This window comes from Chamaea fasciata, unplaced genomic scaffold (assembly GCF_029207755.1).
Source record: "Chamaea fasciata isolate MVZ Bird 193981 ecotype frontalis unplaced genomic scaffold, bChaFas1.0.hap1 SCAF_17, whole genome shotgun sequence".
Lineage (NCBI taxonomy): Eukaryota > Metazoa > Chordata > Aves > Passeriformes > Sylviidae > Chamaea > Chamaea fasciata.
This window is the reverse complement of record NW_027094102.1, coordinates 3,312,576-3,335,660: the sequence shown is the minus strand read 5'-3', so window position 1 is coordinate 3,335,660 and position 23,085 is coordinate 3,312,576. Positions and strand designations below refer to the sequence as shown.

At 41.6% G+C, this 23,085-nt stretch overlaps 1 protein-coding gene across 2 annotated transcripts; it reads left to right on the top strand.

Annotated features, from left to right (window-relative positions):
• Nucleotides 1-40: 40 nt before the first annotated feature.
• Nucleotides 41-21,705, top strand: LOC136298402 (serine/threonine-protein phosphatase 4 regulatory subunit 1-like). 2 transcript variants are annotated; one of them, XM_066199106.1, is made up of 20 exons: nucleotides 41-177; nucleotides 273-317; nucleotides 4,818-4,950; nucleotides 5,286-5,392; nucleotides 5,996-6,138; nucleotides 6,664-6,810; nucleotides 8,409-8,516; nucleotides 9,637-9,702; nucleotides 10,298-10,456; nucleotides 10,929-11,122; nucleotides 11,461-11,894; nucleotides 12,577-12,809; nucleotides 13,299-13,391; nucleotides 13,890-14,075; nucleotides 14,358-14,519; nucleotides 15,115-15,215; nucleotides 16,318-16,438; nucleotides 16,936-17,070; nucleotides 17,737-17,878; nucleotides 18,603-21,705. In XM_066199106.1, the coding sequence occupies exons 1-20, from the start codon at nucleotides 171-173 to the stop codon at nucleotides 18,755-18,757; spliced, it is 2,871 nt and encodes a 956-aa protein (XP_066055203.1). In that variant the 5' UTR covers nucleotides 41-170; the 3' UTR covers nucleotides 18,758-21,705. The 2 variants fall into 2 exon arrangements, with proteins under 2 accessions (XP_066055203.1, XP_066055204.1); XM_066199107.1 differs by lacking the exon at nucleotides 273-317.
• Nucleotides 21,706-23,085: the final 1,380 nt, after the last annotated feature.

Below are 23,085 nucleotides of genomic sequence, written 5' to 3'. Positions count from 1 at the left end.
GTGCCCCCCGCTCGCTCTCGTCCCCCTCGGGGCGCTGAGGGGCCGCTCGACCCGCGGCAGCCGCTGCTCCTTCACCCGGTGGCGTTTCGGGGCTGACCCGGCGGCAGGAAGCGCCCGCGGCTCCTCCCTGTGCCCTCCCGCTCCTCCTCCTCGCCCATGTCCATTCCAAGATGGCCGGTAAGTGGGGCCGGCGGGCGGGCGGCTCAGCCGGGGCTGCCGCCGTCCCTCCGAAACCAACCCCCTGGTATCTCTCTTCTGTTTTTCGTTTGTAGGGATCCCTTTGTATTTTGTGGATTTGCAGGATGACTTAGATGATTGTGAGTAACTGTTTTTTATTTTTCCGCTCCCTGTTCAGGCCCGCGCTCCCACCCCTGGGGTCCTCCTGTCGCCCTCTTTCCCTCTCCGCATTTTCACCCCGGTGAGGGCGAGGGGAGGATTTGGAGGCGGTTCTGGCAGGTGAAGGTCCCAGGGCGTTGGGACCATCCCCGCTTGTTCCAGCGGCCGCTGGGCTCGGTGTAAACAGCAGCTCCAGCAGCGCCCGAGCCTGGGAAAGGCGCCCGGGGGGACTGGGGCATCAGCCCCGCTCCTGTTGTCGGTGGGAATTAAGGATAATTAGCCCAGGGATTGCTCAGCTGCAGTGAGACTTCCCCAAGCTGGAGAGGCTGTGAGGACGCGCTGCTCCCGCATCCCGGGGATGTGCTGCCGGTGCTCCTCGGGATGCAGGGGAGATCGCCGTGTGTGCTGCGGTGGGCTCGGGCTGAGTGCCGTGCCCCGGTCCCGGGGCAGGGAGCAGCTCCATCACACGCCCGTGTAGTCCAGGGCTGTGTTCCAGAAGAGCTGCACCCCTGTCAGACCTGAACCAGCCTGGTAAGCGCTGTGACTTCAGGAGATAAAGCTTTGACGGTGATGCGAACTTGTGTTGCCTTAGAGAGCAGCTCTCTCTGTGGGGTGGCTTCACTGACGCGTTGGATGCTGGATTGATTTTTCAGTCAAAAAAAAGGAAAATGATACACGTATTCGTTGCTTGTGAGAAACTTTTGTTTCTCACAAGACCTTTATTGTTTGATACTGCTTGGAACTGTGAAACAGGTGGACGCATCCCAGCCGAGCATGAGAAAGCTGATTTGGGAGAAAGGTGGTCTTCAGGAGCACCAGGGGAAATGTTGGAATACAACCTAAAGTCTTTTGTTTGGAAGATGTGCAGGGACGTTGCCTCTGTGGGAGGAGCTGGTTCTGTGGAATTCTGTTAGTTGTTCTCAGTCCTTGAGGTTTCTGCTTTTCCCTAGGAGATAAAAGCGCGTAAACAGAAATAAATGCAAACTTCACAGTAGTTTTCTTATGGGTTTTGGCCTTGGACCATCCCTGGAAGGGTTTGTTTTCCATGAGTGTTCACTCCTTTCCTGTTCTGTTAGACTGTAACAGATTTGTCTGCTAAGCTGATTAAGAAGCTTGATGCTTGTAAGGCAAAACTCGAGTAAATAAAAATGTCCAGATAAAGACAGTTTTGCCATAAGTGGTAATTCATAAAAGAAGTTACCGGTTTCAGGATGAGCATGTATAAATATACCTTTTAGAGCGTTATTAAAATCTAATTTTGCGATTTAAAAATATTCTTTGATTATGTTAATTAATTTGGCAATACCTTTAGAATTATGGAATTAAAAGCTCTCTGTTGTAGCAGAGTTCGGGTGCCCCATGACTGAGATACTGTTGTGCTAATCCAGAGACTGGGCTAGCAAAGAGTTCAGGATGTGTTTTAGGAAATAAAATCAGTGAAATAAATTACTGGAAGTGGATTCTTATTTGCTTTAGTAAATTGGTGAAATAGTGTCGTGCACACTGAAGATCAAATGTGTTGAAACAGAGTCTGGGGCTTATTTTGAATGTGGGAAAAAGCTGCATTAAAATCTAGCTAAATTCAAGTGCAGTTTAAAACTTGTTTCTCATAAGATAATGGGTCATCTGGAAGAAATAATTTCCTTGTTTATGCCCTTTCTGCAATTAATAAGAAAGTATTTAAAGAATTTGTTTTTCCTTCCAAACACCAGGAGGGAAAATGACCTTCTTGAGCTGATTAAATCGTTGTGCTGGTGTTTACTGGTCTGTGCTGTGAAATGTGAATGATGACACTGGGTGATGACATTGAATTGCTCCACTGGGCCCTGAGACCCTGAGTTTCTCACATCTCTGAGCAGCTTTTCAGCACAGTGAACTCAGGTTCAGCTCTGAATACTGTCACATTGATTTCTGTTTACAGGTGAACAGATTTTAAGCTCGCTTGTTTGATCTAGTTAAAGGGAAAACCACTGAATACTAGATGTACCTGTGAAAGAACATTAGCTAAGTATTACTAGTTCAGTATTTGGGATTTCCTTTATACTACTTGGTATATTCTGAAACTTGTGGTGTCCTATTTTATGGAAGAAAACCCCAAACCCTGAGATTCTTGAGAGGAGATAAAATGGATTCTGCCACGATTATTCCTTACTTATGTGTAGTGAGAGTGTGTGGAAAAAATTTCTGGTATTTAACTCTCAATCCTGAGCATAAGTAGTGGTGCTCTGTTTTCCCTCTGCTCTTGGTGTGTGCCTAAGTACTTTAAATGAATAATGGAGCTACTCCAAGCAGTAAAATTAAACATGTACATCATGTTTACAAAATTAGTCCCAGGTGTGGCATTGTAGTCAAAGTTAGAACTGGATTTATTTCATTGTTATTTGAATTGGTAGGAATTCTGAACTATATGAAGTAAACTAACAGCTTTAATTGTTAAAGTGTTTCTAATTAGGGACAGGTGGGAACTTGGTAAAGCTAATGACAAATATATTGATTCTAATCAGTCTTTCTTTGTGTAACAGGTGACTAACCTCAAAAATCAGCTACTGAGTGTCTGGGCTGTGTGGAATTTCATATATATATATATATATACAATAATTGCATAGACATAAGGATGGCCAGAGTTTGTTGCAACCTCAGAAGGGAAATGTGCAATCCTACAGACGCTGTATAACTTCCCCTGAGCTGTCAGGATTACAGCAAGCTTCTTCTGAAGCAGCAAATCTGGATATTCCCTCTTCAGATGCTTTGACTGGGGGAAATCCTGGAGCAGATTGATCCCAGACAGACCTGGGCTCTGTGAATTGTTTACACTTGTGCTGATAAATGCTTTGAACCTGACAGACCATTCTGTAAGGAGCAGCCATGAGAAATAATAATGGCCAGTGAGGGGAAGTAAGGGTGGCAGTGCATTTTGTCATCATTCTAACAAGCTGGGAATAATTAGCATCTGTTTCCTATTGTGTAGCTGTGGGTTCACTTGTAGTATCTGTGTGCACATTGGAAACGTCAACATTTAATCTAATCCCACAGTTCTATTTTGTTTGAAATCTGTTGAACTTGTTGAGGGCATTGTATGCAAGAACAGCAGAATTTGGAACTTCTGTAGTATTTTAACTCACCTGGGTTCCTCGGAGACCTTAAACCAATCTGCTTTTTTCCCCTGAAGATCCAGGTATAGCATTTTTCTCCAAGTATGTTCAGATGAGTTCCCCTTTTACTGAGCTGTATTTCTGAGTGTTTTGACTTGTGCTGAATAATTAGAAAGCAGAGTTTTACCTAAGAAGTGTTGGAAAAAACCTGAGGCTTGTTTTAAAAAAGGGTTTTTTAACATATAAATTGATTTATAGTGGGTATTAATGGAGTTTAGATCAAAGAAGTGGCTTGTTGTCTTCAGTGGTTGCCACTGTCAGCAATGTGCTGGTTTGTGAGATATTCATGCTTATGAGAAGCTGTGTTGGTAGAATTTGCATTTACATAAGTGTGACCCCAGTTGCTCTATTTGTGTGAAAGGAGTGTGCCTGGCTCTAGGAGTGCTTGGGACAGTGTTAAACCCAGAGCAGCAATATTAGCTACTCCACTGCAACTCTTTCTGTGGAATTCCTATATCCAGTGCTAAAATAAGAGCAGTTATGTGAAAGATTTGTGTTGCAGGCACATTATTTCACCTGGTTGTAGGGGTGAAGGATTAAAATAACTTTGGCAACAAAGTTCTCCCATTCCCTTCCCTTTCCTTCTGACAGTCATACCTCCTGCCTGTGGTCTGTAATGTGACTGTTAGACTTGATAAATCTAACAAATTGTAACATCTGATGTGGTAATGTTTGGGTAAAGATCTGAAGCTGGGAGTACAATAAAGATTCAGAGAAGAGTGGGTTCACACTGAGAAAGCCACAGCTGCCAGGGGCAGTAGGGAGCTCCCAGCATGTTCACAAGTACCCTGAAGTTTTGGGAAGCTTTTCCCAAAGTTACCTGTTTGATTTAGGTCCGTGGGACCCAGTAACCACAGGGAGAAAAAGGTACCTCAGGAACTTTGAAACAGACATAAGAATTTGCTGTTGTAAAGCAACACAGTTTGCAATTTGCCACTATTGTTAAAATTCCAGTTTCTTCTAATGGGATTTACTTTCCTTTTGAATGTGCGGGTTGGTTTGTGATGTGCAGTTCTGTCAGCTGAGTTCTCTTAACTCAGGGCATGTGGATCCTCCACTGAAAGGGCAGAGTAGAGTGTTTAAAGCCAGGGATTTAGACAGTCAAGTTAAACTTTAAAGCTTGAATTTACAACTCTGTATGCCAGTGTTGTACTCAACTTGATTAGATACAATTTAAGATGATTTTATAAGCTGTTTCCAGTTTTGTGCAATTACTTTTCTTTTAAAGAAATAGTTACTGGTTTCTTGTATTTTACGTTGTAACATCTCTTGCTGACTCTTGGATTTTTTTTTTTTTTTTTTTTCTGGCTACTTTTCACGTCTTTCAAGTTGGCTTTGAAGATTATGGACCAGACTGTGATAGCATGAGGATAACAGCATTCCTGGATATTCCTGGACAGGACAACTTGACTCCACTGGCTCGTCTAGAGAAATACGCCTTCAGTGATAATGTATTTAACAGGTAAGGGCACAGCAGGCACACTTGGTGGTACCTGTGTGGGTGGCAAGATGTCACTGTGCCTCTCATTATTCTCCCAAATACATGCCTGATGTTATTTCTGTTTGAATAACTTATAAAACACTTCCATGAAAAGAGATTTTCATGGATAATTGTCTAAACAAGTCAGTAGTCTAAATAAGATGTCTCGATTCCATCTTTGTTTTGTTGGTACGTAGAATGTTCAGGGAAGAGCTTGATCTGTTTTGTGGAGCCATTTACATTTGATAAGTTCCCTTTGCATCCCATCTAAGTGTCACTGGCTGGATATTAAGGCAGTTATTGTGTTCACTCCACAGGCAAATTATTGCCAGGGGTCTTCTGGACGTCTTCCGAGATTTCAGTCACAATGAAGAAGACTTTCTGACTGTAATGGAAATAGTGGTCAGGCTCTCTGAAGATGCAGGTTTGAAAGTTTGCTTTTGTTTGTTTTTTAATTTGGGTGAGTTATTTTACGTAAATTGCAGCATAGGAAGTACTGACTTCCCATTCTGAGAAGGAAATGAATGAACTAAGGAAGTTGAATCATCTAGCAGGAAGATCTATCAGTGAAAACAGATTTGTTTTATCTCAGTTTTTGAAATATTTTGTATGATAAATATTAAATGAAAGGTCTATTCTTAGTACAGGGCCTGAAGCAACATTTTTCAAGAAAGTTGTTAAATTTGATTTGTTATATCTGGTGTAAGTGGCACAGAGCAGTTGTGTGTTTTAATAGTTCTTGTGCATTCATTCATGGTGACTGGATTTTCCAGCTTGTGATCTCATTTTATAGGATTGATTTGGGAACTGATCCCAAGTCTCTGAACTGTGATGATGTATGTCAGGCTACTCTGTTTTATTCAGCTTTCCTTTAAGAACATGCAATCTCAGTGATGCTATTTCTGTGCTTTGGTTATTTAAATTTTCCTCTGTTGTGAAAACATAAAGAAAAATGCCACTTTTTTTTTTTCTTAAGGTAACTGATCTTCATTTCCTATTTACCAGTGTAATTTGATTTTTTTTCCAGAGCCAACTGTTCGCACAGAGCTGATGGAACAGATACCTCCCATTGCCATTTTTCTACAAGAAAGTCGACCAAAATTCCCAACAGCATTTTTTGAATACCTTATGCCCATAGTAGTGAGGTACCTCACAGATGTTAACAATCAGGTAGGAAAAACAGACAACAAGAGTTGAATCCTTGGAAAATTCTGTGTGGTTCAGTGAATTTAAGGCATGAAGAAGAGATAAGAGGAAATTCCCTGATATCTGTTTTTTTTGTAGTGCTCCATGTTTATTGGTTTCAGTACATTCCTCTAGAGAGGTCTGTTTTTTGGGGTTTTTTTTAAGTTTTGGTTTTTAATACTTCTCTTAGCAGATAATGGGACACTTCAGGATTTGCCTGACAGCACATGGACAGAATCTGACACAGGAGTCATGACTTGCAAATCCTGCCTTCTGCTTCATCTTTTGTCTTATTTTCAGAATGTGATGAAATGTCATCTAATGATTATATTAAACTTTAGTATTTATTACTAATTCTTATCATAATAAAACTAAGACTTTTTTTTCTGAGTTTGTTTTTTTTTTAGCTTGTACCTGTGTGTCCATTCAAAGGATAGAGGGTTTTGTGGTTCTTGTGTCTGTAAGTGTTGTTTTTATAGTGACAAACTGGTTTTGTGTGTTTGTTTACAGGTGAGAAAGGCAGGCCAGGAGGCACTGCTGATCCTGCTGGAACAAGACCTTGTGGCTCAGAGTGACATTGAAAATAAGGTGTGTCCAATTCTGCTGGACCTCTCCGCTCCTGACAGCGATGATGAGTACAAGGTGGAAGCTGTCAATGTAAGTTGATGACATTAATTTGTAGTGGTGATTAAGATGAGATCCAGGAATAGTGCTGACATTAAATAAAGTCAGCAATCAAACTTTTTTGTGTTTATTCATTAAGATATTTGGATTTTCAGTTTAACAAAACAAGTCTTTAATTTTTTATTCTGAATTTTTGAAAATATCAGATTGAAAAAGAGACCATCTTTATACTTCAGGATGCTATATGATATCAAAATATTAGCTGAATAGCTTTAAAATACAATTGGTCCTTGGCAGCCTTTTTAAAAATTCTTGTTAGGATTGTTGCATTCCCCAGAGTGTTCTTTACATTTGCTTTACCAGGTTTCACAGTAACGTTGTAGAAATATGACCTGATCTCAGTTCTGAAGTGTTTTGAAAAAAACATTGCCTGGTGACTTTCAAGAAATCAGTTGACTCCACAGAAAAGTGCTGGTGTGTAATTACATTTCAGCATGGATATCTGACACTTGACCTGTAAAATATTTTACCAGCTAGATTTTCCTCTTCCTTGTTTGGGAGTTGGGAATTGCTTAGGCAATTTTCCAGGATGACATCTGAGCACCAGATGCCTTTGAGGAGTTTGAAAATTTGTAGGAAAGTCCTTGAATGGTCTCTTCCTTAGTTCTCATTTAGCATTCTATTACAAAGGCAAGCATTTATTCCTAGAAAGGAATATTATTTTTTGTGAAGGTAGAAAGCTGCAATAGTTTTTGAAAAACAAAACCAGAAAGATGAGGACTGTAATCTGATGATGTTTGTGTAAGCGTTAAACCCCTGGTGCATGAGAGCCTCTTGCTTTCTCCTCTTGCAAATACAAGAATTACAGCAACTTCTCCCAGAAAGTGGGAGCTGAAAGGAAACACACAACCCAAAGCACATGATTTTCACAGCAGAAACATGGTTTGTGTTGGTAGTAGAAATTGATGGTCCTTCAGAGAAAGCTGAATTAATGAGCACATTACTAACTTCCTTTAATTATTTGCTGTTAACTCCTAAAATTCCTGGGCATCATTCCTGTCAAGTGTGCACTGGCTCAAATAACTCTTTTTTCTTGCACTCCCTTTTATTATTTCCCGTTGTATGGCAAACTTCTATTTTATTGTGGTATCAGAGCTCAGGGGGACTGTGCATATCTTTAAGTATTTGAACTGTTAAAGCCCAATGTCTTACTTCCATGCTGAAATTTGGGATATTTCTAATATGCTCAAAGGGTGTGGTTTTTATAAGGTCTAGAGTGCAATGGAACTTTTGTCCTCTCCATACAAAATACCAGTGTTTGCCACAAAGGTGGCACAAGGTGTTTACAACACAAGGTGTTTGTAAACACCTTGAAAACAAATCTCTTAATAAAAGTCAAGGAATTAAATGCAGAAATGTTATGTTCTGGCATAGAATGATTTCAAGCAAAGCTGTGTTTGTGCTTTATATAAAACAAGTGTATGGAAATACAAATCATGTGTAGCAGTTTCATCTATTTGATTGTAATCACTGGCTTGTTCTTTGAGGTAATTTTTAGGAGGAATATTTGGCTGTGCTTACAAGCTTTATCATTTTCCTCTCCTTACACATATTCCTTTCCTGATTTTCAGATAATCTGTAAAATGGCTTCTATGCTGAGCAGAACAACAGTTGAGCACATGCTGCTCCCTCGTTTCTGTGAACTGTGCAGTGATGGGAAATTGTTCCAAGTCCGAAAGGTTGGTGTGTGTCCAGCCCTAAACCTCCTAAAAATGAATTTGTCCCTTGCTGTTCAAATGCCTTCCTGCATAATTCAGTCACAGCTTTAGCTGATGAACTTTCAAAGCATCTGGAAGAGAAGTTTTGATTTATTGACATGGTTGTCGTTTCTGTGGTTCGGCAAAGAAGCAGATAATAGACTTTGGCCAGGTTGGGTCCAGTAGTTAAACTGGTTTTGCTCATTTAATAGTTTTGCACCACCTCTTTTTTAAGCTGCTGTGCCTGGTTATAGGCTGGAAACAACTTTTATAATTTCTAGCATCTTATTTCAAAATTCAAGAGCAATAGACATTTGAGACATCCTTTCTTTAAAAAAAAAAAAAATCTTACTTTTGAAAGGAGAAATCCCCAAAATGTAAGACTTACTTTAATTCATGTTTGAGTACAAAAGGAAACTTGTAGCATAAGAAGTATTAAAATATTTGAGTAAACTTAAGGATCTTGCCAAGGTTCAGCTTAGTCTGCAAGATAAGTTGCACTTTCTGGAATTGGAGCTGCTTTTATTGCCTTCTAAATAAGCACAGAGAGTGACTAAAACATGCATAAACATAGCTCTACCTTAAACAATTTTATATTTTTCCAGCATGAGGGGATGTCCCTTTTGCCTTAATTAGAGCTTCTGTAATGGCCTGTAAATGGCACGAACTTGAGCCCTTGATTAAACTTTGCTTCAGCAAAGCACTTAAGCCACCTTGAGCCAGGGTGGTGCTGTCAGTACACCTAAGTCCTGACCCTGGTATCATGTTCTGGGCTGCTTTGGGCTTGACAGCTGCTGCTGAAAGTGATTTAAACTTTCATGTGGGCTTATTGTCCCTTCTGGGGGTTACTGGAGCAGATGATGCTCCTCATGCAGAAACCTCCATTGCTATCGATCCCAGAGGCATGTGGTGTATGGACACTTGCTCCAGTGAGCCTTTGTTTGGATGAGTTAATATTACACGATGCAGTTACAGGGCTGAAATTGGAAGAGTCAAAACATGTGCAGTTGTTTGATGGGATAAATAATGCATGGTGGAGTTGATAATCAAACTAATGCCCTTGAAAGAGACACAGTGGTATTAATGACTTTTTATTTCTTAGATTTGTGCAGCTAATTTTGGTGACATTTGCAATGCAGTTGGGCAAGAAGCCACAGAAAGACTGCTGGTATGTAAAAACCAAATCAATTTGCAAGACCTGTATTTCTCAGTTCAGAAAGTTTAATAATGAGTTTCTTTATTGTCTTCTCTATAAATTAATCAGTGTGCATGCATTTTTTAATTGACTTGGCTAAGGCCTTGATTGCAAATTACACAGCAAAACTGGGAGTTAAGAGAAGGACAAAGTTCTTATTTTGCAAAACATTTTAAAAAATGTAAGTGATAGCAGATATATATATACAGATATATATTTTTATACATGTACACACACTTTAGAATTGTCACTTTTATTTTTCCCTGAACTAGATGATCATTCAATGATCATCAATTCAGTTATGGTTTTGTAGGCCATTAATAATTCTTCCTATTCTTTCTTATTGCAGATAGTTGTACACACATTCACACATTCCTAATGGAGTAAGTGAGAGACAGATGGAATTTTTTTCCCAATTCCTTTAATTAGTGTATACATTTAATCTGTCCCTGTTTCTTCTGTTCCTTATTTTAATCTCTCGAGTTGTCGTTGTCTCCAGTTTTCAAACAAATACTTTGATATTGCTTTGTTTAGTCTTTAGTCTTTTGGATTGGCTTGTTTTTGGCAGATTCCCAAGTTCTTTGAGCTGTGTTCTGACAGTGTGTGGGGAATGAGGAAGGCTTGTGCTGAATGCTTTATGGCAGTGTCTTACACCACATCCCCAGAAGTTCGCAGGAGCAAACTGTCCCCAGTGTTCATCAGCCTGATCAGTGACACCTGCAGATGGGTGAGTAAATCCCTCTGGAACTGATGCACCCTCCCAGGCAGATCCTAAACAAATATTGGGTGAGTTTAGTGGTGCTCTGAAGTGCATTTGCTGAGATTAGAGCTTAATGTGCTAAAAACTAATCTCCTCTAATGAGATAGTGTCTTATTTTTCCTCTCTCTCAACAGTTGATAAGTGTAAATACTCTCCTTAGAAAAGGTTGCTTGTGTTAAATGGATGAGTTGAAGTAAACAGATGTCCTTCAAATTTATAACTTCCAAAAGATTTCTGTACAGTGATACAAGTAGATTCATGCTTAGGTGAATCACCCTTTGCTTAAGTGTCACTTATTTGGTAATTGGTTGTATTTGGCATTAAATGAAGCTGTTATATTAAGAACCAATTGGTTCTTTCTGAAAATTGCACCAAATTTAGATTTTTCAACTCTATGAGAGTTGCATGAAGCCTGACTGTTGCTCTTACTCCACCACAGGTTCGTCAGGCTGCTTTTCAGTCTCTTGGCCCATTTATTTCTACCTTTGCAAACCCTTCGAGTGCTGGTCTGTACATTCGAGAAGATGGGACACTGAGTATCCGACCATCAGCACAAGATGTGAATGCCAATTCCTGCCAGCCAAGCAACAATATCACTGTGCTGTCTTCCAGTGCAAATGCTGCATTGTCCAGGTAAATCCTGGCTAAGGTGTGCTGTAGTGGAAAGGGTTAAAAGGAAGGTAATTGTTTTTGTTGCTTGTCAAGGCTGAAAATCTCCATTTGAGAATACAGCTCCAGAAAAGGTCTGAAGAGTGAGGTCACACATTTCAGTGTTACCACATTATTGAAAAATTCACTTTGGCTTCACAGGAGGGCAAAGGGAGAAATGGTGAAGTAAAGCATAGTGGTAACACAAATTCTGTCTTTAGAAAAAAGCTTCTGTTGTTGCTGCTGTTTTTTTATGAAGCATTTCACTGAAAACCTCTTGTTACAGGGTACCCGAAGTTTACTTTCTATAACTTTGTTTCCAGCTCAGAACAACCAATGGAAATCAAACCAGAATCATCGGCTGAGGAGACTCCAGCAGAAATTCACACAAAGCTCTCTGAGGACTTAAATAAAAATCCACGGGAAGAAAGCTCAGATTGTTGTGCCAGCCCTGGAGAAATAGTGTCTCGCTTGTGTCAGGGTGCCAAAGCTGCTGCTGGTGCCGCTGAAGGCAGGAAGGAGAGCAGTTTTCCGGGGCTGAGCTCGGGGCTGCCGCCTGCCGAGGACGTGTTTAACACGTTCCTGTACTGGCGCCCTCCTCTGCCCGACATCAGTCAGGACCTGGAGCTGCTGCAGTTCAAGGCTGAGAAGCACAGCGATGCCTGCTCTGTGCCGTGTAATAACTGTGTTGCTAGCAGTGAAATAAAAAAGGTTCTGGAAAGCTTACAGGAGCACATAGATGATCCAGATGTTCAGGGTGAGACTCTGTGACAGTAAAATTGTGTTTTCTCTGAGCAGGTTTTCTGGCCTTTACTTGACTGCATTTTAATTAGCTTGGTGTTCACAGGGTGAGGAACCTACCTTGAGTAGTAAATTATAGTAGAAGGTTATGCAATAGCTTTTTTAATAAGATCTGAGTTATTTCTAGAGCAGCTGGGAAAATGTTCCTGGCTTCTGTTTGCATGAAGAATAAATTGGTCTAAACACAAAAGGGAAAACAGCTTGTTCAAGACAGTTTTAACAGGTTTTGAGTATTGTAGGTACTGTGGATTTAGTGACAGTGCTACCTCTCACAAGCTGAATTCATCTAATGTTGGCTGACTGAGAGTGGCCCTAATTTCAGGTTCTCTCTCCTTGACCACCTGAACCAGGCCCTTTGTTGAAAGCATTGGAAGGATCTTGGCCTGATAGTGGGATCTGTGTTTTATGGACCAAATCCCTCTTGTCATCCATAGTCAGCTCAGTTTCTTGTTTTCACCAAGTCTCTTGAGTGCTCTGCAGTAAAAGACCTTTTCTTTCCAAGGGCAAATGTTTGCTAATACAGCATTTCTGTGCTGCTCATACTGGGCTACCTTTTATCTTTTCAGATGAGTTAATGACAAGTTTAATGCCTTTAAATGCAGAAAAGAAACTAAATAACCATCTTTTGCTTTATGCAGCTCAGGTCCAAGTGTTGTCTGCTGCTCTCAGAGCTGCTCAGTTTGATTCAGCTGGCGACTGTGAGACCAAAAAACTGGAAGAAAGTAGTGACAATCCTCAGAACAAAATGATTTTGGATGAAACAGCTGTTTCAGAAGCTGCCTGCAGCCGGGTGCAGGGGGACACTCTTTCATCCCCTGCCTCCCAGGATGACATCAGTGACCAGTCAAGCACCAGTGTGCTGAAAAGCACAGTAAGTACACTTTGTGCTCCATGTCTGAGCTGTGTGGGGTTGTGCATCCCTGGCATCACTGACCCACTTTTGATCCAAAGCCTTTGGACATTACTAGACCACAGCTATCCTATTCTACTTACTCTAATAAAAAAAAAAAAAAAGAAGAACCATTAAGGGTACATTTTTTTTTTCTGATTAAGTTAGTTTCAAGAATAAAAACTATTTAAAAGTAACCATGCAAAATGTGTATGAATGTTGGGTTTGTGATGTTAGATTGCCTTCTTTAGAAGTAAATCTTAATTATTGCTGCCCTTGTTGCTGCTACAGTCTGTTTGCTTCAGTGTGCAACTGTTGTCTTTTTGTACTTGTAGAAACACAGTGAACAAGGCTCTGCCTGTGCAGGGCTGTTTTGAATCTGAGCTCCATTGTTCTGCCCTGTGATGCTTTGAAATAGCCCAAACAGCACTAAGTGTCCTTCATTTCACTAGCTGGTACCTCCTTTTACAGGACTCAGAGGAGCACCACAGAGAAAGCAGTGTATTTTTGAGGAAAGAGCAAGAAAATAATCCACCATTTGAAGATGACAAGTCAAAATTACAGGTGATTAAAATGGCATCTAATGGATTGAGTGGAGTACTGGATATAGTTCATCTTACCCTTAATGCAGTGATACCTTCTGCAATGGATCAGTTGCAGAATGTGAAGGGAGTGCTCCAGAATTCAAGGAGAACCCTGTTTTAAATGAGAAAAGTAGAAACATTCTACTCTGTTGCCTTTTTGGTGCCTTAGAGGCAACCTGAGCAACCAAGGCAGGCACTGACTGTCCTGTTCTGTCTCTGATTTACTGTTTGGCATCAGCAAAGAAGGAATTTTCAGCTTGTTTGATGCAAGGTGTTGATAAAGCCATAATGACTGTTCCTTGCTGACTGCTCTGTCCTAATGAGGACAAATAACCCTTGGAGCCATGTACCCTTGGTGAGGGTAGCACACACAAGGGGTGTCTTGTCTCTTGTGTTTTGGTGCTGGTTGGTTGGTAGAGCTGTAGCACAGCAGCTGTATTTTCTTTCTGCTCTTAAATTGAAGTGTGTCTGTCTGTAGGACATCATCCCTCAGCCTTTACTGGACCAGTACCTGTCCATGACTGACCCTGCTCGGGCCCAGACTGTTGACACTGAGATTGCCAAGCACTGTGCCTACAGCCTGCCCGGGGTGGCCCTGACTCTGGGCAGGCAGAACTGGCACTGCCTCAAGGACACCTATGAGACACTGGCTTCAGATGTACAGGTAAGAAAAGAAAGGTTTGTTACAAAAAATCAGAATTTTGAGGAGAAGTTTTTTCTTCAGTTTGTACCGTTGTTATAAAATCACTAGATAAATTCATATAGAGGAATAAATGTGTACTAAAAATACAAAATTCCAGATTTAAATCAGACTTCATAAATATGATTGACACTTTCTACCAGCCCTGTTTGTCCTGCTGTCTCAATCCTCACACAGGGGTAGTTCAAAAACCTGTTTATTTTAGTCCTGGTGCCTGATGTAGTTCCCTTGCTGGGCTGTTTGCAGTGGAAGGTGCGGCGCACTCTGGCCTTCTCCATCCACGAGCTGGCTGTGATCCTGGGGGATCAGTTAACAGCTGCTGATCTGGTGCCAATTTTCAATGGGTTCTTGAAAGACCTGGATGAAGTGCGTATTGGTGTCCTCAAACATCTCTATGACTTTCTGAAGGTAGGAAAATGGAATACATTTCTCAACATAATTTTTTTTTCTGACTCTGTTAGATGAAGAGTTTCTGAACGAGCTGTGCATGTCTCAATATCCAATTAATGTTTCGTTTTCTGCAATGCTGCCGTTTTGTGTACGTGCCTCTATTCCTTCTTTTAATGTGCCTCACCTCTCTTTTCTCTCACATCCCAACAACGTACCAAGCTGAAAACCCTTTGTAAATGTGCTTGCAAATGCTGCTGGCTGTTGTAAACTAGGAACATTGGCCCAGTAGCAATTTGTGTTTGGGGCTGGGAGAGAAGAGAGCAGATCCCGATGGGCTGCTGTGGAATACACACAGATCCTCAGCTTTTTTTTTTTTCTCACTCTTCTGCCCAGAGGTGGGGCTTTGGGTGTTGCTAAAGGGATGACTTCTGGTACTTTGGATGTCACTTGTGTGTCCAGCACTCGGCTGACTGTGCACAGTTTTTAGGGAGCACCTTGTCATTGATCACATGCTTTCAAGTAGGAAAAGGCACATAGCTGTGAATAGTGACACACCAGAGAACTGCAAGTTTGAAGTTTTATCAGTTTTATGCCAGTAATGTTTTTCCTTTAGCTACTTCATGCAGACAAAAGGCGAGAGTATCTTTACCAGCTGCAAGAATTTGTGGTGACTGATAACAGCAGGAACTGGAGGTTTCGTTACGAGCTGGCAGAGTATGTAATTTTGTTAACTTCTGATTTTTAACCTGTATTACTAACTTGGAAATAAGGACATTCAGAAGTTAGCACATCTCAATTAGGAGCTAAAAGTTTACAACTGTTCTTTAGGAAGGAAAAAGCCACTGGCTGTTGAGGGTTGTTTGGGGGGAGTCGAAGACATTTGGGGTTTTTGGGTTTTTTATTTTTCACAAGTTGTGTTGTAATGTGTGACTGAAAGTTAAATGTACGTGATTTTACTGAAATGGAGATCTGATTCACTTGCAGCTGATGAAACATGACAATCTGATAGGTACTATTCAGTGAGAGTTTATTAGTTCAAGACTCCCTTGCAAAAATTAATGAAATGCATGTAAAAAGTAATTTTTTTTAATGAGTAGGAAAGAAAGACCAGTTCTTAAACATAAGTTTATTCTTTTGATACTTCTGTAAGGCCGGGTATATAAAGAAGGTAGATGAACATCCCACAGTTCTTTTTCTACAAGCCCTGTTGATATCTGAAGCACCTTTGTAGCCACAGTCTGAAGATAAAGTCTGACCTTTGTGTTCATCGTGTTGCTGTCTTTGGGCTCTTGAGGCCTCACTCTCCCTTTTGTAGTTTGGCACAACACACTCACAGTGGTACAGAAGTTACACAGCAGGTCCCTGGGCCCTGGTGGGGAGCTGCCACTGCCTTGGTTCTGTGTGTCTGCTGGTTCTGTGGCTGGAGTGAGTTCTGTGTGGTTCTGACATAGGAATTATTTTCTGAAATGTAGATTTTTTACACTGAGTTAAATATTCAGGTTTTGCTTTGCTTTGCTTTTGCTTTGCAAGAATGTACAGGGTATTGCTTTGAAGCTGAAAAAAGCTTCTCATGCTTCTGTTGATAGCTTTTGTTATTCTTTTGGATAATGTTGATACACTGATACATGTAGTTTGGATCACGGTTCCTCTTGGCCCACCTGATGGATTAAAGCCTCTGACAAGTGAAGAACAAACTGCTCAAGGGCTCTGTAGTAACCCTGGTGCTTTGGTGTTCCTTTCCCACCTGTAAGAGCTGGTGAATGTCAGCAGGCGAGTGCTGCCCTTGGTACAGTTAATGATTTCCTTTGTGTTCCAGGCAGCTGATCCTGATCCTGGAGCTCTACAATCCCAATGATGTCTATGACTACTTAAGGCACATTGCACTTACTCTGTGCTCCGATAAAGTGTCAGAAGTTCGGTGGATCTCCTTCAAACTGGTAGGGGATTTAGTTCACTTCCTGGCAGGAGAGCAGGAAAATGGTCCTGGAGAGGGGACCTGAAATCACTGGTTTTTCAGACAAATAGGGTGAATAGGGATGTTTTGATAAACACAGGAATCAATATGGAAAAAAAGTGAAATTGAAAGTTTATAAAACATTTTGAGTTGTCAGACTGCCACAGATACTGACATTTTTCTGTGTGGTTCTACATGAATGAAAAATCCTTCGAAGTGACTGAAAGACAGTATATGTGATTTGGAAAACCTTCCCTTAGTTCTGGGGGAAAAACCCCACAACAAAACACAGAACAACCAACTACTGATCTTCCCTCAGAGTTGATTTGTTAGGAAGCCTGCAGGCACAGCTGACTACATTGACTACAGTGTCCCTTAAAGAATTCAAATGAAATTATGCCTTTTTAAGTCTAAGGGCTGCACCTGAAGTTTCATTTCTTCTTTTTGTTCCCCTCCTTTTTCCATTCCTTTGTCTCACAGGTTGTAGCAATACTACAGAAGTTCTATGCAAACAGTGCCAACACCCTGGGATTAAATTTCATCAATGAGCTCGTAGTGCGGTTTCGCCACTGCTCCAAGTGGGTTGGGAGACAAGCCTTTGCCTTCATTTGTCAGGTTGGAATGTTCTCTCTGTTTCTACGTGTACATGAAATTTGGGGCTTTGCAGCAACGTGGGCAAAATTGAAATCTGGACTCACAATTTTTTTGGTCGTTTTTGGTTTGGTCAGAGTCAGTGTGGTGTCAATGCTGGCATCTGGCAGTCCCACCCCAGGCCGTATCCCTGTCTGGGTCTGTGCTTCCAGCTGCCACAGCTGATCCTTGGACCGGTATCCCAGTGGCAAAGCCAAAAATTAAATCCCAAATAGAGATACATTTGTTTAACCCTTGGCCATGCTAGGCTAAAGGATCACAAGAGCACTTCACACTACCAACAGGTGCTGGATGCCAGGAACTATTTCCCTCTTTATCGTCACCACTCACCCCCTCCAAACCAAATATGCTTACTTGCGTCGCAGTGAGGAGCAAGGGTTGAACCTTGAAAGGAAAATGACAGGCAAGAGAGCAGCATTTCCTGAAACATTCTTGAAAGAAATTCATCTGCTCTTCCTGGCCCATCTTTGGCTGAAATTCAAAATGGTGAGACACAGGGTAGAGTGTTCTCGTTGAGAGCTTTTTTTTTACAGGCCAAATTAAGGACAAGATGGAAAGAAATGAAAGGAATGGCAAAGAGTGTATTTTTAACATAAATCTTGCTTTTTCTGTTGTGTGTTTGTCTCACAGGCTGTAGTAGAAGAGGAGTGCATGCCTGTGGACCAGTTTGTTGAACACTTGCTCCCCAGCCTGCTAAGCCTTGCATCGGATCCTGTGCCAAACGTCAGGGTCCTGCTGGCCAAGGCTCTCAGGCAGACCTTGCTGGAGAAAGGTGTGGTCCTTATTTCCTTGGAAAGATCCAACTCCTCGGGAAGCTGACCCTCCTCTGCCAGCGCAGCTCTTGCAGCTCAGTCGGTGCAAGGCTGTGAAACAAAACCACGCTCTGTAATCTAGGATTTAAATTCAGATTCGGTAGTACTCGAGTGGCTTTGCAGCCTTGGAAGGGGCGCGGTGCTCGTCCCCCAAGGGCTGGAGCTGCCCGGGGCGGTGCTGCAGGTGCGGAGCGGCGCCACACGGGGGCAGTGCGGCCCCGCGGACCGCGCCCGAGGCCGCTCTGGTTCGGCATCCGCCTTCCCCTGAAACAGCGAGCTGTGTTATTCTGCCGGGGCTCAGACGTAATTTGTCTGCTGCCCTCGGATTATTCAGAGCAGGAAACACAGAAATCGCCTGACGTTTTTTCAGAATAAAGTACGGAGAAGGTTTGGGAATGCATTGGATGGTAGCAGCTTCCTACTGCTCATTGATACATTTCTATTTAGGGCTTAGCAAAAAGAGTTTATCTTGAAGTATTTAAGTACCAAATAAGATGAATCAGAAGCAGCATATTTGTCTTTCTCTGTCAGCTTCCTTGGTTTCCTGTAGTTTCTGTAAGGAGACTAAACTGGATGAGCTGCCCCAGATGGTTTTGGCATTCTCTGTATTTCTGCACTACTTATACTCCAGGGTTTACTCCATTGCATTTGATTGAAATTGTCTTTTTTCTCCTCTCATTCCAGCTTATTTTAAAAGTGTTGGCAATCCTCATCTGGAAGCTGCAGAGGAGACCATTCTAGCCCTGCAGTCTGACAGAGATCAAGACGTGTCTTTCTTTGCCACCATAAAACTGAAACAGGATAACATGGACAATATCACCATTGAAAAACAAAACTAAGGGGTTGTTGTGCAGTGAAGGCTGAACAGCAGGATGGTTTTTCACCTCATTTCTGTTAGTGTGAGTAATGAGGACAGATAAGGTGGGTTTTGTCACCTATTTGAGCAGGAAAGGGGCTGTTGAGAAATGTTACAGTCTTCATTTCATGACCTTGTTTCATCTACAGCGGTGTGTTTGATTCCTGTGAGTAATTCCTTCCTTTTGGTTTTCCCTTTGTAAATGGAGGTGATAACTCTGACCTCACCTGCACTTCAGTGTTGTCTGTAAAGTCTTACACTACACTCAGTGTTTCAGCATAATTGGAATTTACATTTCATTTTCTTAACAGAATATTTCCGTTAATACAAGCTTGCTATAAGCTTAAAAAGGTTTCTAAATCTTAAAGCCTGATTATAGCAAACCTTTCTGAAGCTATTCTTTCTTCACTTTTATTATAATCTTTGTACTGTTTCACCTATTGCATTTATTTGAAAAAGAAGTGTATATATGTTAATAGTTTTGAACTGTAACAAAAAATTATGAAGAACTTAATTCCATATCAGTGGGAAAAAACTCAAAAATCATTTCATTTTTTAAAGTAGTTACACTACTAGAATTAAGCATGGGTCATTTTTATGTATGATATTTTTCAAAGCACAGAGAGCTCAAGATCCTTTGTATATTGTGAGGTTTCTATTAATTTGTTCCTTCTGAGCTACACCCTTACAGTGTTAACAGGTGATAATAGCAACCTTTCTGACTGCCCTTACAGGTGTTCACAGGTCAGTTTTTGTTGCTGCTGCCTCTCCCAGGAGCAGGTTGACTGGAGATTTCCTAAGTGGAAAATTCCTCCTTCTGCCCCAGCAAAGGTCACTTGAGTTGAGAGATTCAGTTCTGTGACAGGAGCTGCACAAGGGTATTACAGCGAGTTACAGGCTTGAGTCTTTGTTTTACATGCACACCTCATTTAACAAACACCTTTTAACCTGGCCAGTGGTTAAACCACAAGCAGCTTTTCCTGAGAAACAAAGGAGCTCTCAATTCTGCAAAACCCCAGTGCAGGAAGGTTCTGGGGAAAGGTGGTGCCACAGTTTGCTCTGCAGCCTGTGTGGGTTGTAGGGCAAGGTCTGGGGCAGACACCAAGTGAGACGTGGAAGGTGAAGTGGGACGTCTCCTGTCTGTTGGAACAGGGGCTTGGAAGAAAGAGCAGAATTGTGTTAGTCAAATTGAGTAGCCTCAGAAAAAATAAAAAGCTTATACTTCTGCCGGACCCTGTCTTCTCTTGGATCCCAAATCTGCAATAATGTGGGTCCTGGGGGAAAAAACACCCCTTTTTTTATTGTGGATTGAATCTTTGTCCTGCTCAAACACTAATGCTTAAACACTAAAGAAATGGTTTCGTGCGATAACAGTTTCTTTCTGGGAGCAGAGTCCTTTCTCCTCAGCAGTAAATACCTGCCCTTATTTCATGTTGCACAGTGAGTAGTTCACAAGGGGGAAGGTTTTCACAGAAATACCAGCTCTGGTTTTGTTTGAATGTGGCTTGTCTGCAATACAGTGAGTAGGTTCCTCAGCTGGGTTCCATGTTTAGGGAGGGCTCACTTTTGTATGAGTTAACCAGTCATGTATTATAATATGTACAGTATTTGTAATAAATTGTTTTCTTGCAGGATCACAAAATGCTCTTTGGGAGCTGCAGGCAGAAATGCACCACTGCTATTGCAGCAGTGTAAACTCTGCAACATTCTACATTTAATTTTTTACAGTTTTTTTTATAATTTAAAACAAATGCTTCTTCAGTACAGACTTTTTATGATTGCAATTTCTTAACAAAAAAACCCCTCAAGTTAATTTTTTCTAGTTCTAGTATCTTTTTCTAATGCTGGCATTATACTGATATTTTCTAACAGTTCAGATTTTCTAAGGCCTTTCTGACAAGGTTTCACTTCTGTTTTTTATTATCAGTTCATTAAATTTCTCAGCACTGAACAGATTTTTTTTTTAAGTGTGTGTATATGTAAGTATGTTTGAAATATAGTGTATATAAATTAAATACCTTGAACATTAACCCAGCCCAGGTTGCTGTTTGTCAGATCACCTTGAATAGTTACCTTGACTTGCAATAATCCACTGGAGAACACAAGCTTCCATAGGTTTTAGCATGTTTGGTTAGTGTTCCGTAGGAGTTTTTAACTAGGATATGTGTAAAGGGTAAACCACCAGCTATAAATGTTCACTAAAAGGCTGAACAAAGTTCTTTGTTTTTAAACAATATTTTGGTACCTCTCTGGCTCCCAAATCCAGGTCGGTTTTGAACGAGGCGATTTCAGTCGAGCGTTGAAAACTTCCTGTTACAGCTCCACAGTTGCATGTCCTAATGGGGGCCAGCAGAGCTCTGGGGTGAGTTTTTTGTAGACAATGTGCAGGTCTGTTACCCAGATTTACCCTCTGCAAGTTTGTCTTTTTGGTTTAGTTTTAAACTAGAAATGATTTCAGCATGACTAAAGGCCGCACTTTACGTCTTGTCCTAGACAAATGTATGCAATGAGTGTGTTCACGTGCAGTTCTCTGGGTTGTTTAAATTATGCAAAAACACGTATTTAAAAAGCCAGGTGGAGCAGAGTTAGGTAGCCCATCCACTTTCACAGCAGCAGCAGGAATATCACTTCTCAGCATTTCTAGCTAAGGAACATGACAATGGCAGTAGTTGGTGCAATATCGCTGGGATGCTGCAGGGAATGATCCAGCACTTGTAATCCAAAGCATGTTGGTCATGTTGCTTAGGTTTGAGCCTCGCTGGTGGCCCTGGTGGGGTGAGCACGTGGCAGCTGTGCCAGTTCACGGTGGTGTTTAGAGCCCAGTTAAGTGAGGACACTCTGGAAGTGTCATTCCTTTGTCAGAATAAAGAATCTATGTAACTTTCTATTTGTATTTATCTCAATAAATCCTGTGACTGTTTTATAAACCAACTTGTGTTAACTGATTTTTGTCCTGGGTGAGATGTGAGCGCGTTTCTTGGTTAATGAAACCTGTCCCAGGTGTAAACACTGTTGGCTGTCAGACCAGGGCTGGATGTGGAATTCTTCATGCTGTGTAGTAAAAGAATCTTTAAAATGTGCCATCAATTGCTGGACCTTCCCCTGCCTGTGGGGACATGGAACTTAAAGGGAAGTCTCCTTCCAGGCTCAGGCAGCACCTGAGCAGAGTTTTGTGTTCTTGGCAGCTTCACACCACGATTAGTTTTGTCTTACCTGTGAAATCCAGTGTGCTGCACATCTCCCTGTGGAAGCTGAGTGTTGGAACTCGGGAGCAGAGCCCTGTCCTTGCTTTGGCATTGCACAAACAACTTTTTAGCTCAGGGAATTTTTAAGGAGAAAAAGAGAGAAGCTGTTGTTACACCTGTTCCATATTTATCAATAGACACCAGAGGCTCAGAACACTGTGGCAATTGTTACGTTCCCTTCTTAAAGTGAACCAAATGAACAGAAATTGTTAAATGCCAGAGTACAATACAGCTTATAAAGCCCAGCAGACATCAGGAAACTGGTGCTGATTGGGCTCTTACATGTTTTCCTCTTGCTTAGGAAAGAGAATTGTAGTCAGCTTGCAATCTCCCTGACATTGTTCCTGATGGAAGCAGACAAAAAGTACCGATGAAACAGAAGGGCTGCAATTTAGTTAATTTATGCAAAACACAATCAGCATTCAAACTGGGAGTTACCAAGCAGAAATGTATTGATAGAAAAGCCAAAATACTCTCTATGCATAAATTGTGAAATATTAAAACAAGATTTCAAAGAGACTCCTGGAATTCACATAACTCTTGGCCAGAGAAGATTCAGGAGGGAATTTAATTGCTGTCAAATCCATGAGGAGAGGCAGAGGGGCTGTGATTTAGTCCCCAGCACTCGGGCCATGCCTCCAAGTGCTGCAAACCTGCACAGCTCTGCTGTGGCACAAGAGCTTGGAGCAGTAAGGAGAAATAGAAACAGCTTTTTCAGAAGAGTGATTAGCAGGGAGGGTGATTGCTTCTGAGAGATGGCTGCTAAGGACCCGTGGTAGGGAGAGGAGGGAGAGGGAAGAGCAGTGAGGAGGTGGCAAAGGGCTGAGAGAAATGGAGCTGCAGATGAGCTGGGGCACACAATTCCAAAGCTAATCTGTCTGTAGCAGAACCCTCGTCCACACACTTTCTCTGCCTTCATTTTCTGAATTTGCAGTGTTGTTGGGTTGTAACCACCAACTGTGTTCAAAGGCGAGCAGAAGCCAGCAGTGAGCTGTGCCTGAGGATCTGCTGACCAGTAAGGTTTAGGGAGGGTGGTGGTTTGCAGAGGGGAGCCAAAAGTTATTAA

Bases quoted from the DNA above. Each gene is read 5' to 3' on its own strand.
- LOC136298402 (XM_066199106.1), top strand. The intron at 5,393-5,995 runs GTTTGAAAGTTT...TTTTTTTTCCAG, and splicing joins CAGGCTCTCTGAAGATGCAG to AGCCAACTGTTCGCACAGAG. The intron at 16,439-16,935 runs GTAGGGGATTTA...TTTGTCTCACAG, and splicing joins GGTGGATCTCCTTCAAACTG to GTTGTAGCAATACTACAGAA.